General features: G+C 44.8%; 2 protein-coding genes across 4 annotated transcripts in view; one reads left to right on the top strand and one right to left on the bottom strand.

The window, feature by feature from the left end:
* The window catches only part of FHL1 (four and a half LIM domains 1), a 45,080-nt gene extending 43,485 nt beyond the window's left edge, over positions 1–1,595 (top strand). For all 3 annotated transcript variants that reach the window (XM_015424039.1, XM_015424041.1, XM_015424038.1), the window contains one exon: positions 1,426–1,595. In XM_015424039.1, the coding sequence (XP_015279525.1) occupies positions 1,426–1,580 (155 nt within the window). In that variant the 3' untranslated portion in view covers positions 1,581–1,595. The remainder of the gene's footprint in view (positions 1–1,425) is intronic.
* Positions 1,596–4,714: 3,119 nt separating this feature from the next.
* Positions 4,715–13,056, bottom strand: part of MAP7D3 (MAP7 domain containing 3) — a 54,670-nt gene continuing 46,328 nt past the window's right edge. The window contains 6 exon segments of the mRNA XM_015424029.1: positions 4,715–6,633; positions 7,277–7,572; positions 9,132–9,303; positions 9,813–9,891; positions 10,287–10,340; positions 10,523–10,627. Coding sequence (XP_015279515.1) covers positions 6,626–6,633; positions 7,277–7,572; positions 9,132–9,303; positions 9,813–9,891; positions 10,287–10,340; positions 10,523–10,627 — 714 coding nt within the window. The 3' untranslated portion in view covers positions 4,715–6,625.

The following is a 13,056-nucleotide window of genomic DNA, read 5'->3' as shown; positions in this document are numbered from 1 at the left end:
AAAATAAGGGCTATGTGTTTGTACGGATCAGCAGGGTTTGTGTATTTCTGTATGTTTTTAAACTTTTCCTGGTAAATGTAATGGCTAGAACACACACACTCAAAGAGTGCATTTCCTAAGATATCTTAACTCCTATGGTCTGCGGTGGATAAGCATACAGAACACATCTAGTCACATCTAAAGCATCTGTAGGCTAAAGTCTTGATGTAATCAGAGCATATTCTGTGCCCCCCCCCATTTTAAGAGACAGGACATTTTCTGTAGTGGGGCTCAAACTCTGGAATTCCCTTCCTATAGGAGCTTGTCTACTGCTGACTTTAAAAGCGTTTTGGCACCAGGCAAAAGTTTTTATCCTCTTGGGCCTTTTAGACCCTGCCCTTCCCGTTTTATTAGATTGTCTTGTTTTTAGCCTCATAGCGCCTTTATTGGTTTTAGCTGTTTAAATCGTTGCGACCAGGCAAAAGTTTTTATCCTCTTGGGCCTTTTAGACCCTGCCCTTCCCGTTTTATTAGATTGTCCTGTTTTTAACCATATTAGATTGTCCTGTTTTTAGCCTCATAGCACCTTTATTGGTTTTAGCTTTTTAAATCGTTGCATTGCACTGGTTTCAGACTTTTATTGTTTTGCAGGTTACAATTTGTAGCACTTTTATTGTTACAAGTCACCTTATAGCTATGTATATGGAGAGGTGGGGTATAAATATTATAACTAAGGTGCACAGTTGGATGCAGGAAGTCCCACCAAAACCAAATGAGGCTTCAGTTATTCAACTGCAGGTGACTGAATGGCTTTAATCAGTACATACAAAACCATTTTCAGTTGTAAGTCATACATCTTCAAAAGATTATTATTGTTCTTCTGTTCCTGTTCTCCAAATTTCTGTTCAGGAACAAACCTTGTGTGAAGCACACCTTAGCCTACTTGGTATGTACCTTTTGTTTTGAGAATAGGTCAAGTCATCTCTACACTGGTGTTGTGCGTGATGTTTATTGCCTTACAGTCCTTCATTGAATGTTGCCAGGTTTACTAGCTAACGGTATCAGAATCTGTGCCTCCTGGACAGGCCCGCAGCCAGGATTTTTTTAGTCGGGGGGCATTTAAAATTCTTAAGGGACACTGGCTAATCAAATTAAAGGAATACGCAGCTCCTTCCCTGCATCCACCACCCCTAGGGGGCCCTGGGCTAGATGGGAGGTCAGGGGGCCTTGTCAGTAAGTCAGGGGGCCTAGCCCCAAGATGCCTCACTGTAGCTATTGGCCTGCTCCTGGATAAGATCCACCCTCTCTGCATTGGACAATACCTGCTCTTATGCCCATGGGAATGCCTCTTTTTCTCTGTAAAAGTAGCTGCAAGTGACTTTACCAGCCAGTAAGGGCAGCACCTTCCTCTGTCCTTTCTAACTCTCATCTTTTATGAATTCAACAGGCTTCGGGAAAGGCTCCAATGTGGTCAGCTACGAAGGTCGATCCTGGCATGATTATTGTTTCAACTGCAAAAAATGCTCCATCCCACTGGCTAACAAGCGTTTTGTCTTCCAAAACGAGCAAATTTACTGCCCTGATTGTGCCAAGAAGCTGTAAGGGATGATCACAGGCATGACATGCCACCTGGGGCCCTTGCTGCAGATTGGATTTTGAATCTTATCTTCAGATACAATGTGCTACCTGGCTGTGGATTTCGCATTTTAGAGGCCCGCTCACACTTGCTTTCTTATGTAGGGTAATCTCTTCTCTCTACCCCTTCCTGCCTCCTGCTGGTGGGGCTGAATAAAGCCTCTGTTGTAACATCTTAGCTGCAGATAACTTTGCTTTCTTGCACTTCTTAATATGTCACCTGAAGTTTAGAGTAGAGCCTTGCCTATCTAAATATACTTACTGATTGTCCTGCATGATTGCTGAGCAAAGGCTACTGGCGCTGATAAAGAACTAACAGTGGAGTGTCCTGTAAACCGTGGGTGGATTCACATGGCCGCTTTTCAAGAGGACTTGCTGGTCTCCCTTTCATGGAGCAGTTCCTTGAGAATGAGTGAGATCCTGTCTTTCCAGTATTGCAGCCCAGGGCCCTTTACCATAAACCAAACTTTTATTTTGTAAGTGTTTTCCATCTTTCCTTTTTTTGGGGGGGGGGGACGGGACGTTCCTGTTGATTTGTCTAGAACCCTTTTGTGGTAACCACCAAACTGTAAAACACAGATTTCCAGAGACGTATATGATTGTAATATGTGCCTTGTTTCAAAAACATTCCTGTTCTACCAAGTGGAGATTGCTGTTTCTATGGAACAGACTCTCCATTTTGTATAAACATCCTGTTCTTACAGCAATGAACCCCAGCATCTCTATCATCATCATCAACACTTTAGTTTTTACAGACAGAGCTTCTCCATGTATCTGTCCACTGAAGGTACTTCCGTGATGGATCATAGCTACTTCTGCCATGTTAAAAGCTGTTGTCGCTGCCACCATCTCCTTTCTTTACTAATGATTTTGCGCTAGGTAGGAGGGTTTCAGGGGTTGCTTTCTGAGGAGATCCTCCCAGCCTGCACTGTGATGGTCTTCCTGTTCTTCCTTCCTTGACCCCTACCATTGCCATAAGAAGCATTTCCCTGCGCTTGTAGAGTTACTAATCAAGTTAATTCTTTCTTGCTCAAAGATGTATTAAGGTACAGAGCTAAGGAGAAACAGGACAGCTCAAAGGCAGTTTCTAGCTGCCTACACATTTAGAAATCCGGGAAGATCATAAAATGCTTACTGGGATTCATCACTGGCCCCAGGAAGGTTATGTTCCACCCCACTCCACATTACACTTCGTGAACCTTGGGGAATTTTAGAGAAAGGGGATTGATAGCCCTGTACTTCCATGGATAGAGAAAAGCTGCCCTTTAAACACTACGGCACAATCATCCTTGTTCAGCAGAGAGCAGAGAGAAAAACACAAGCTTTGAGTTGGTAAGGAGGAAGCTTTACTTGCATAAGCAAATTGCTTGGGCTGAGAGTTGGGTGGTAGTTAGTGCTTCTTGATGGAATCAGAGCAGAGGGACACTGTAGTACTTTTTTTTTTTTGCCTGCCATCATGATTTAAACCACAAACTCTTATAGGTAGCTTAAAAAGGTGGTGATCACAGTTCCTCCCAGATCTTTTTGTTAGCCTTTGCCCCTTTAAGAGCACTCAGCGGCACTCCCCGCCCCCAGGTGGCCAACCACCATTCCCCACTGGACTTGTTAGATGAGAGGCAAAGAGGGCGAGCTAACTCACTCCTAGGATTGTGTCAATCACTGGGACAGCAGTTAGTCATCTTGCAGGGGGCAAGAAATAAAAAATGGCCATTTGACTCCACTCTGTATGGAAACCAGATTAAGTACGATGCTTCCATTAACCATGGCCTTCATAATAATCCACAGACAACCAACGGGGATATTAAACATGTTTTCTTAATCTACTGTTGACAAATACAGGATAGCAATTGTATTAGTAGCACTCAGCTTCATTTAAACAGTGCCTTCCCTTTATGGTTGTCACTGCCGATGTTAGAATAACCTTGCCATAAGCATAGGTAGGAAACTTACTCCTTTTAACTTTGCTGGATGGCCTGCCTTACTAGTTTTTGTACTTCAGTGTGCCTTCTGCAGAGGCTTTTGTCATTCATTTTCTGTACACAATGCTTTCCTGGGTAGCCTTGCTGCAAAGATGAGGATACTGTGCAGGTGGAACGGAGGAGGGTGGTGTGGCTGCAACTGTGTGTTATCCCATGGCATTTCCTCAAATAAACAGATCACTGCTTGCTCATTTTCACTGTAGTTGTTTCTTCTCACCACTCCTTTTCTGTTCAGGAGACGTTTACCTCCACAACAGGACCACTCAAGCATACTAGTAAAAACACTGTTAAAAAACAGTAGGCAGAAGAGCTCTGAGTAAATAAGGGAGACCTGGGATCAAATACCACTGGGTGACCTTGGGCCTGTCACTCTCAGCCTAACCCAACCACGTAGGGCTGTTGTGAACACAAAATGGGTGAAGGACATCCTGAACACCACTCTGAGCTCCCCTTGGAGGAACAGTAGGTGAGTCCTTCAGTGAACAGCCACTGCCCCAGCAAGGGAGAAACTGCCATAAAGATCACAGATCTCCACAATGAGCTTATGCGGCTGGTCCTTGTGGTGGGAAAGCCAAGTGGGGAGGCATTACCCTTGTCACTCCACCTAGTTGTAACAACCACTTGCTTCTGAAATGCTCAGGTATGCTGGTGTCATTTATTTAACTACCAGTTTGAAGACATGGCTGGAAGCAGATAAATCTTTTTGGAAGGAGGGGTTGAGGGGAAAAAAAGTATAAAAGTTCAGGATGAGTATCGGGCAGTTTACTAGCTGTATGTCCTACTTTTTACACATGCACACTTTTGGGAGCCTTTCCCCCTATATGCTTGAAGAACAAAAGAAGAAAAACTCTGGTTTGAAGCTTATGGTGTACAACAGAACTATGTGATTTAAGGCCTGCATTGCAATATTAGGGGGTCAGGGTATGCCTGTGTTTTCCCTCAGAAAATAGGAGGAGGTCTAACTGGCAAGCTCAGGCATTGTTTTTAAAAACAGGGGAAGCCTCCTTCAGATCCCCCCCAAAACCTACCACGACCAGACACCTTTCAATTGCAAAGTTTATTTAACAGTGCATATGTATGTACATACAGCTGTAAACAAAGCAGTCAACAGGCAACGGTTTGCACAGAAAAATATCGGCATCATGCTTGTTAAGAGTGATTGTCTCTGCCAGAATGAAAGAGCTATTATATAAAAATACATTTTTTGTTTAAACCTAAGGCACTGTTCTAGTTTCTAACAGTTCCACAATATCTGGAAACAGCAAAGGGGTGGGGCAAGACAACAGGGGCAGGGTCTGGCTTCCTAATTTAACCGGGACGTCAAGGAAGGGGACTTCCTTGGTTTCAGAGAGAACATTTGTATTGGGGGTGGGGGGAGAAGCAAAGACACTGAGAAGGCAGTTGCCAAACTGGGTTGAAATAGTTGCTGCTGATTCAAGCAGTCTTTTGAGGGAGCAGCACTTTCAGAAGGACAGCTAGCTACTTAAGACAGTCATAGGAGTACAACATGGGTCTTCTCTCAAGTATCTGCAAATCAGCCATGGAGGTCATTCCTTCATGCTGGACACAGTTGGGGCTAAACAGGCAGCTGAATAGACAGCAGCTCTGAGGGCAGAGGCAAGCTTGGTAAAGCAAGCAGACAAACACATGTAGAATAATTAACATGGACAAAAAGAAAAAAAACACACAACTGGAAGGGTCTAATACTTGTTTTATGTACACAAAAATACTTACATGTGTGAAGATAAACTTAAATACATGTAATTTTTTAAAAAGGAAAAACAAAACTGTTTAAACTCAACTAATGACAATTGCACAATGGGAAGAATCTGCCGAGCACTCTGCTCCCACGTGGCTGCCACCAGAGAGCCACGCGAGCTCTGTCAAAAGGACCAGAAGCTGCACAATAGCGGGATAGCCTGGTGGACTGTGCATTGCAACACCAACACAACTTGCTCCTTCAAATTTCAGGGTGTGCACTGGCTCAAACCAAAATATGGAGCCTTGCGTATTAAAATGTATTATAGAAAGGCCACCCTTCGAAAGGCTTACGTGACTCAATGGGTTAAGGTAACACACTCAATTCAACTGGTTCCCCTGGGCCCCACCAAAAGCATCCAGCTGGCCTTGGTTCCTCCCACTCTGATGAGCACGTCCTAACCACGCCTCACTCTGTGTAGCGTGTGCAGGCACTGGGGCTAATGAACAGCAGCATTTATGCTCCCTATGACACATCACATCCGTCTTACAACAGAATCACTCGGGAGGCGCTGAAGAGGTTGACCCCAGAAACTGGAATTCTGACCATCAGAGACCTGCCCCCATCTGAAATGTTCAACGGATGCAGAAGAGATTTGCCTCTGAGGCGAACAGGATCTTTTTTGTTTGTTCGTTTTGTTTTATCAAAACTCACCACTCTTAAGGACTTAGTGCTTGATTTCAAGTGTTGACAGAGACTTCAGAGCCTATAACTTTCTTTTAATAGTAAACAATCTGTCATAATTGTCATCTGACTCACACTCACAGAAGGTACTGATCTCAACTATTTATGTTATCTCTCTTCAGACATTGCCCCCTGTAACACAGGTGGACAAGGTTATGCCAGTATCTTGTAATAAACTGAGCTCGGTTTTAATAATCATTAGGGTTAGGGCATTCCCCCCCTAACTCTCTGTGCGTTAGTAAGTCTCCAGAGTAAGCCACGATATCTCATGTTAAGAGGAAAATTAAGGACCCTTAGGCAGTTTAGTAAACATTTCCTCAAGGGGAGAAGAAGTTGCATTATAAAAGGAAACAGATCCAAGAAAGCAACTGGAGAAACAGATCCAAGAAAGCAACTGGAGAAACAACAATGGCAAGAATCTCCCTGAAGAGGTTTCAAGGTGCAAGGTTAGATGGGGTAGCTCGGGGGGGGGGAAGTAACTTGGAGGTGGGCAAAGGTTCACAAGCAGCTTTTTCAAAACAAGGCCTTCACAACATAATAAAACCCTGAATTCCTCAAGTGCAACCAGGAGACTTCCAGGATTCTAGTGTTCACAGTTCTGTAAAAAAAAGAAGACATTTTTAGAACCCTCATGCCAAACAGCCGGACACTACATGAAACTGAACTTTTGACTATCAACAGAGGACCGGCACCAGTTCGGCAGGTCCCTTGAAGTCTAAGAGCCACAGGACTGGAAACACTTCTGTGTAATGAAAACCAGGAAAACTACTGGCCAGTCAGTGTGTGTGGCAGTGGCAGTCTGTTGCTTGTTACGCAATGCAATGGAGGCATTCACTTTCCCACTGAGAAAACTGCCAAGTACTCAGGTGATGGGCAACTTCCTACCAGGAACAACTGGTACTTCCTAGCAAAACTGCCTCAAAAAGGGGGATGGGACTGGGCATGCCATATATTATTGTCTAGACTGCAGAAGAAAAGTGAAAGAGGTCAACATGGCAGACTGCTTAACCAGCCATCTCCATCACCTTGCTCAGTTTCCCTCCTGCCTCCGACCAGTACGTGTCCTTCCTTTTTTCATGTCCTCCCCAGCTTCTTGGACCCAAGATTCCAATTTCTTTTTAAAAAATTCTTGAAAACAATTATTGTTCAATACAGACTTTAACGTTATAATTAACAAATTTCCTCAGCAATGAATTTTATTTGGTTTTATCTTGAGAGACCCTCCAGGAAACACAGATTACCTGATGCAGTCTCTATTGGTTTGGTCAAGGAATTCATTGTGCTTTCTTCCTCAAAAACCAGTTTGGGACTTGGAGGTACTGCAGTAGCATCTTTCAAGTTCTGGTTTGACATTTCAGCAGCGGTACTATCTGAGCTTTGCCTGGTCGTCTTGGGAACCACTCCAAGATCAATTATCTCCTCAAAATTCCATGCAAGAGATTTTCCATTCAGATTTGATAGGAATCCAGTTGGGTGATTGGCTTCATTAACATGCAGAATTCCAGAGTTCTCAATTATTGCTTCCTTTGCTGGAGGACTGGAAAGAGAATGGAGCAGAACAGGATTTGTTTTCAAACTATTTATTCCACTCCATACTGACTGAACCATTCAGCCAGCCCAATCTATCTTCTCTTATTATCTATGTTTTAAAAACTCTCTCTGGAGACAAAGACAGAACTGAAGGCAGAGGTTCCACTATCAGTTAGTTGTATGTGAGAATGACTCAGCTGTCAGGCGGCAACAAATGCAATGTCGGCCCTCTAAGTAATAAGAACCAACCAACCAGCCGCCCACAGCTCCTCTCCTAAGCCCTTGCCTGTGGGCCAGTTTGAAGAAGGTACCATTTATTATCTTCCTCAAATAAAATGAGACCTCTGTGTGGGCCTAAGGCCTCAAGGGAGAAGCAGAGGCTTACTGTATGCACAGTGCAGTGCATTGTTTCCCTCAAGCTGTTGAGATAGCTTACCGTGCTGGAAGGAGAAGCAGGAATTTCTGCCTTTTGCACTAGGGCAGGGAGAAGAAGAAGAAGAAGAAGAAGAGATTGGATTTATACCCCGCCCTTCACTACCCAAAGGTGTCTCAGAGCGGCTTACAAACTCCTTTCCCTTCCCCTCCCCACAACAGACACCCTGTGAGGTAGGTGGGGCTGAGAGAGCTCTTGACAGAAACTGCTCTTTTTCAAGAACAGCTGTTGAAACTGCAAGAGGCTCCCACTGTCCTCCAAACCCCAGCAAAAACTGCCTCTCCCACAAGCCCTAAAGAAGACTGAGGGGAAGAAGCTGATGGTGAACAGAAAGTGAGCCTTGAGCCAAGTCAGGATTTTTAGTTCCTGCCAGTTAGCCAAAGAACTGCTACCTTGTAAGGCGGTATTTTATTTCTAAGAACCAAATCTTCACAATCTACAAGCATCACTTTAACTGAGTTTACCTCTGCTTTTAAAAGCAAAGGGCTTCTGTACAACCCTTACATTTAAACAACTTACATTGCTTCATAATTAACACAGCACCCCCAAACCCTTGCAAGTCAGGGGAAGGCTTGCTTAGGCCAGTCACTGACCACTTAAGAACAAAAACTAAGCTACTTGGCTTTCAAGTCAAGAGCTACAAATAAACTTGGCTTTCAAGTCAAGAGCTACACTGATGCACCAGGAAAGCTGAGCAGCAGCCAAATCAATCAGCAGTCACTAAACAACTGTTGCTTCTGATCACCAACCCCCCAATATTTCATTAGGAGCAAAGTGGCTTTGGCTAATTCAGACATGAATGTCCTATTTCGCCATCATCATTGCTGCAAATAATTCCCTTGTCATGCACCACCACCACTTAAAGGATTCACTGCCACAAGGTATGTGGTGATAGCCTTTGGCTTGGTGGTTTTAAAAGGGGTTAACCAATTTAATGGAGACTGGATACACAGTGGCTACAAGTCATGACAGCTAAAATGGAACTTCCAGGCTCAGAAGTGCTGTGTACTTTTGAACACCAACTGCTGAGACAAAATAATGACAGATGGGCTATGGTCTTCATACTGTTTCTTATATGTCTTGGGCACACACCAAGTTTACCTTTCTATAGAGCTATCAAACTAAATACTTACCTGGCCTCTTTTATCTGGGTAAAATGCTCAGAATTCTCATCTTTGTCTGTCTGATTAATCTCCAGCTGCTCGTTGCCGTTTATAAAGACATCACCAGGCTCTATTGTTGATGCTTCTTGTAATAAACTCTCAGGAGCATCTTCCAGAGGTGAGTCAATGTAATTTGCCTTTTCTGAAATGCAGAGTTTTGTTATTAGCCAAGGAAGATCTGAAAAATTATGGGGAGCTAACACAAACTGCTCAATAAGATGGAAAAACATGTCCCACTTTACTTTCTATTGTTGAGTTGGTTTTTTGCCCCCTTGCAAGCCTCTAGATCTACCCGGAAATCCCTCTAAGGCCTGGCTCATGCACACAGGAGAAAGAAGTGATAGAATGAACCAAACCACTTCAGATAGTGGTAGATCACACAAAATTACATTTTGGAATGCCTCCGTATAATAAACCCGCTCTGCAAACATGATCAGGACAGCATGCAAAGGGGGGAGGTTTGAAATTTTCCCTTATTGTGCTGATTTTCTATTTGCATGGCTCTTTTAAAAATTATTTTTAATGCACGAGTCAAAGCTAGCATCACCTGCAGTCTGAGACCACTGCATTCTACAACCTCTTGTGTCAACCAGCTCTCAAACACTGGCAATATGGACCTAGCAACTTCGCACACCTAGGAATACTTCTTACCAGGCTGATCTTGCTTTTCAAGGCCCAGGTCATCCTCCTCCTCAACATCCTCATCTTCATCATTTGATTTCTCTTCATTCTGTGGCAAAGAAAACAGTAACAGCTCCTTGCAAGGGACTACATTCAGATCTCAACATGCTGAGCCCTGGAGAACTGTCAAATCTCCAAGCTCTGCAGAAGTTTCAGAGCCATTCAAGTCTTAGCAGTGACATGGCTGCACATGAGTTGGCACCACATGAGAAAACAGAGAACCTGGCTCTACTAGTCTGATATCTGTTTACTAGCTCAAGCAACTTATATCCATGTGGGGAAGAGCACTTTGCCTTACAGGTTACAGTATCAGCTGTGTGAGAGTTTTTGAGCTCTGAAATGAAGCCGTCATACCACTATATATGCCTAATCATTTACCTAAAAAGTAGACAGCCTACAACATCTTCTTGAACAATGAGCAGCAACACACATTACCATCCTTACCTTGGCTTCATTCTGTTCCGCCTTCCGAGTCCTCTTCATTATTTCTTCAATTCTCTGTTTGAATGACAGACAACATCAAGAATAAGTTCTGAACCTCTTCCCAATAACTGACACTAAGACAAGCAAAAATACGCAGAGTTTGCTTTACGTCAAAGCGAACACATGGCCATCCAGCTGTTTCTCCATAAAAACCTCTGGTCCCTATTTTGAAAGGAAAACCAAGCAGAAAGCAGTACCTTCTTCCTCTCCAGCCGCTCTTGCATGTTCTGCTGCATAATTCGCTCTTGCTCTTGCCGGTGCCTGTTAGCTTCTTCTTGTGCTTTTGCTTCAGCTTCTTCTCGCTGAGAGAGAGAAGGAACACCATCGTGGAAGTAAGTCAATTTCTCTCATGACAAGAAAGTGAAACAAATCAACCTGCATCCATGAAAGCATCTGCTGGGGCATTCAAATGGCCAAGTACCCGAGCAAAATGCTGTCTCCCCCAAATAAAGAGAAATGACAAGCTTTTATCACCACTCAGTATCTGGTAACTATCAGATGAGACCAATCTTTATTTCAGAATGAAGTCAGAGCCGGCCCTTCCATTAGGCCAACCTTGGCGACGGCCTAGGGGCACAGATCTCCGAGGGGCGCAGCGAGGCCCCTGCTGCCGCCACCCGCCCACCCCCAGCATGGCTGTCTGGGCGCCCCGAGAGGGAGGGAGAGGGGGAAAAAAGGTGGCGGCTGCTTCCCGTGCAGCCACTCACGCACCAGGCCCCACCCCCTTCCCACCAGCTCACTTCACCACACACACGTGCCTCCTCCCTACTGCTCCACGGTGCGTTCTGACTCCGCCCCCTTCCCCTGCCCGCGCTCTTCCTTTTGGCGATGGAAGGGAAAGGAGCAGGAGGAGGCGGGGCGATTGGAATCGCTCTCTTCGGGGACCTCTTGACTTCGCCCACTCGCCCTGGCGTGTTCTCTCTGGTCCCTCCCCCCTCCTGTTCGTTTCCTCTGGTAATGCTGACTCCTCCCCCTTCAGCTTGCTTTGCATGAACAGGACGGCTCCCCCCATTGTGGGAGTGGGAAAAGGGGTGGTCGTGGGGGGGATTCTGGGCTTTCCTTGCTCTCTCTCCCCCCCATGCATTTTACTGTATATTCAGGCTCTTCTCCTTCCCCCCCCCTCAGCTTTTATATCCCCCCCCAACTATGCCTTTGATCTTCTTTTCGTGTTCCCTCTAAGCTGAGTTAGTATGAGCTAGCGCCGAGTTTTTTTGCCTCCGGCTCATGCATTTTTGTCTCCGCTGAGGAAGGATGGCTCCAGAGCAAACTAATTTATGTAGCAGCCAAATCGCTCTCTCACAACTTTAATGCCAGTAGCTCACAAAGTAGGATTTTGGCTCACAAGACTCCACAGCTTAGAGGGAGCATTGTCCCCCAACTATGCCTTTTGATCTTCTGTTCTCTCTCATTTCCAAGCCCTTTCTGTTCTCTTTCCTTCTCTTCCCCCCTCCCCTGCATTTCACTGTATATTCAGGCTTTTTCTTTCCCCACCACATGTGCTGCATTTGCATTAACTAATTGTGTGTGTGTGAAGTGCCTTCAAGTTGCTCCCAACTTTTCATTCTTCCTAAAATGCATTTATGTTTGAAAATTGGGGAGCACACGAGGGGGTGGGGCGCCAGAAGGTATCCTCGCCTAGTGTGCAAAAAAACCTGGGGCCAGCCCTGAATGAAGGGCCACAGAAGATAAAAACAAGATAGCTGGAAAAAGTACAGAGGAGGACAACCAAGATGATTAGGAGGTTGGAGCACCTTCCCTATGAGAAAAGACTGAAGAGTCTGGGACTTTTCAGTTTAGAAAAGAGATGACTAAGGGGGGGACATGATCATAGAATCATAGAATGTTAGAGTTGGAAGGGACCTTGCAGGTCATCTAGTCCAACCCCCTGCACTCTGCAGGAGTATACTGAAAGATAGCCCTACATACCTACAAAATACCCGAAAGATGGTCGTCCAGCCTCCGCTTGAAAACGTCCAGCGAAGGAGCATCCACCACCTCCTGAGGCAGACTGTTCCACTGCTCAACCACTTTTACAGTTAGGAGGTTTCTCCTGATATTTAGCTGGTAATGACTCCCTTGTAATTTCCACCCATTAGATCTAGTCTTGCAATCCGGAGCAAGAGAGAATAGATCTGCTCCATCTTCTACATGACAGCCCTTCAAATACTTGAAGACTGCAATCATGTCCCCTCTAAGCCTTCTCTTTCCCAGGCTAAACAGACCCAACTCTTTCAGCCTTTCCTCATAAGACTTGGATTCCAACCCTCTCACCATCCTGGTTGCCCTCTTCTGAACACACTCAAGCTTGTCAACATCCTTCCTAAAATGTGGTGCCCAAAACTGGACACAGTACTCCAGGTGGGGCCTGACCATAGCAGAATAGAGCGGAACTACCACCTCCCGTGATCTGCACACAATGCTTCTGTTAATGCATCCTAAGATTGCATTAGCTTTCTTCACAGCCACATCGCACTGCAGGCTCATGTTTAGCTTGTGATCAACCAGAACACCTAGATCTCTTTCACATGTGCTGCTGTCAAGCCAAGTCTCTCCCATTCTATATCTATGCCTTTGATTTTTTGTACCTAAGTGTAGGACTTTGCATTTATCTCTATTGAAATTCATTTTATTTGTCTCAGCCCACTGTTCCAGCCTATCTAGATCATTTTGAATCCTGACTCTGTCTTCTTCAGAATTAGCAATCCCACCTAACTTCATTTCATCTGCAAAT

Source organism: Gekko japonicus, unplaced genomic scaffold, assembly GCF_001447785.1.
Source record: "Gekko japonicus isolate JY-2015 unplaced genomic scaffold, Gekko_japonicus_V1.1 scaffold575, whole genome shotgun sequence".
Classification (NCBI taxonomy): domain Eukaryota; kingdom Metazoa; phylum Chordata; class Lepidosauria; order Squamata; family Gekkonidae; genus Gekko; species Gekko japonicus.
This window is presented reverse-complemented; position numbering and strand designations above follow the sequence as displayed.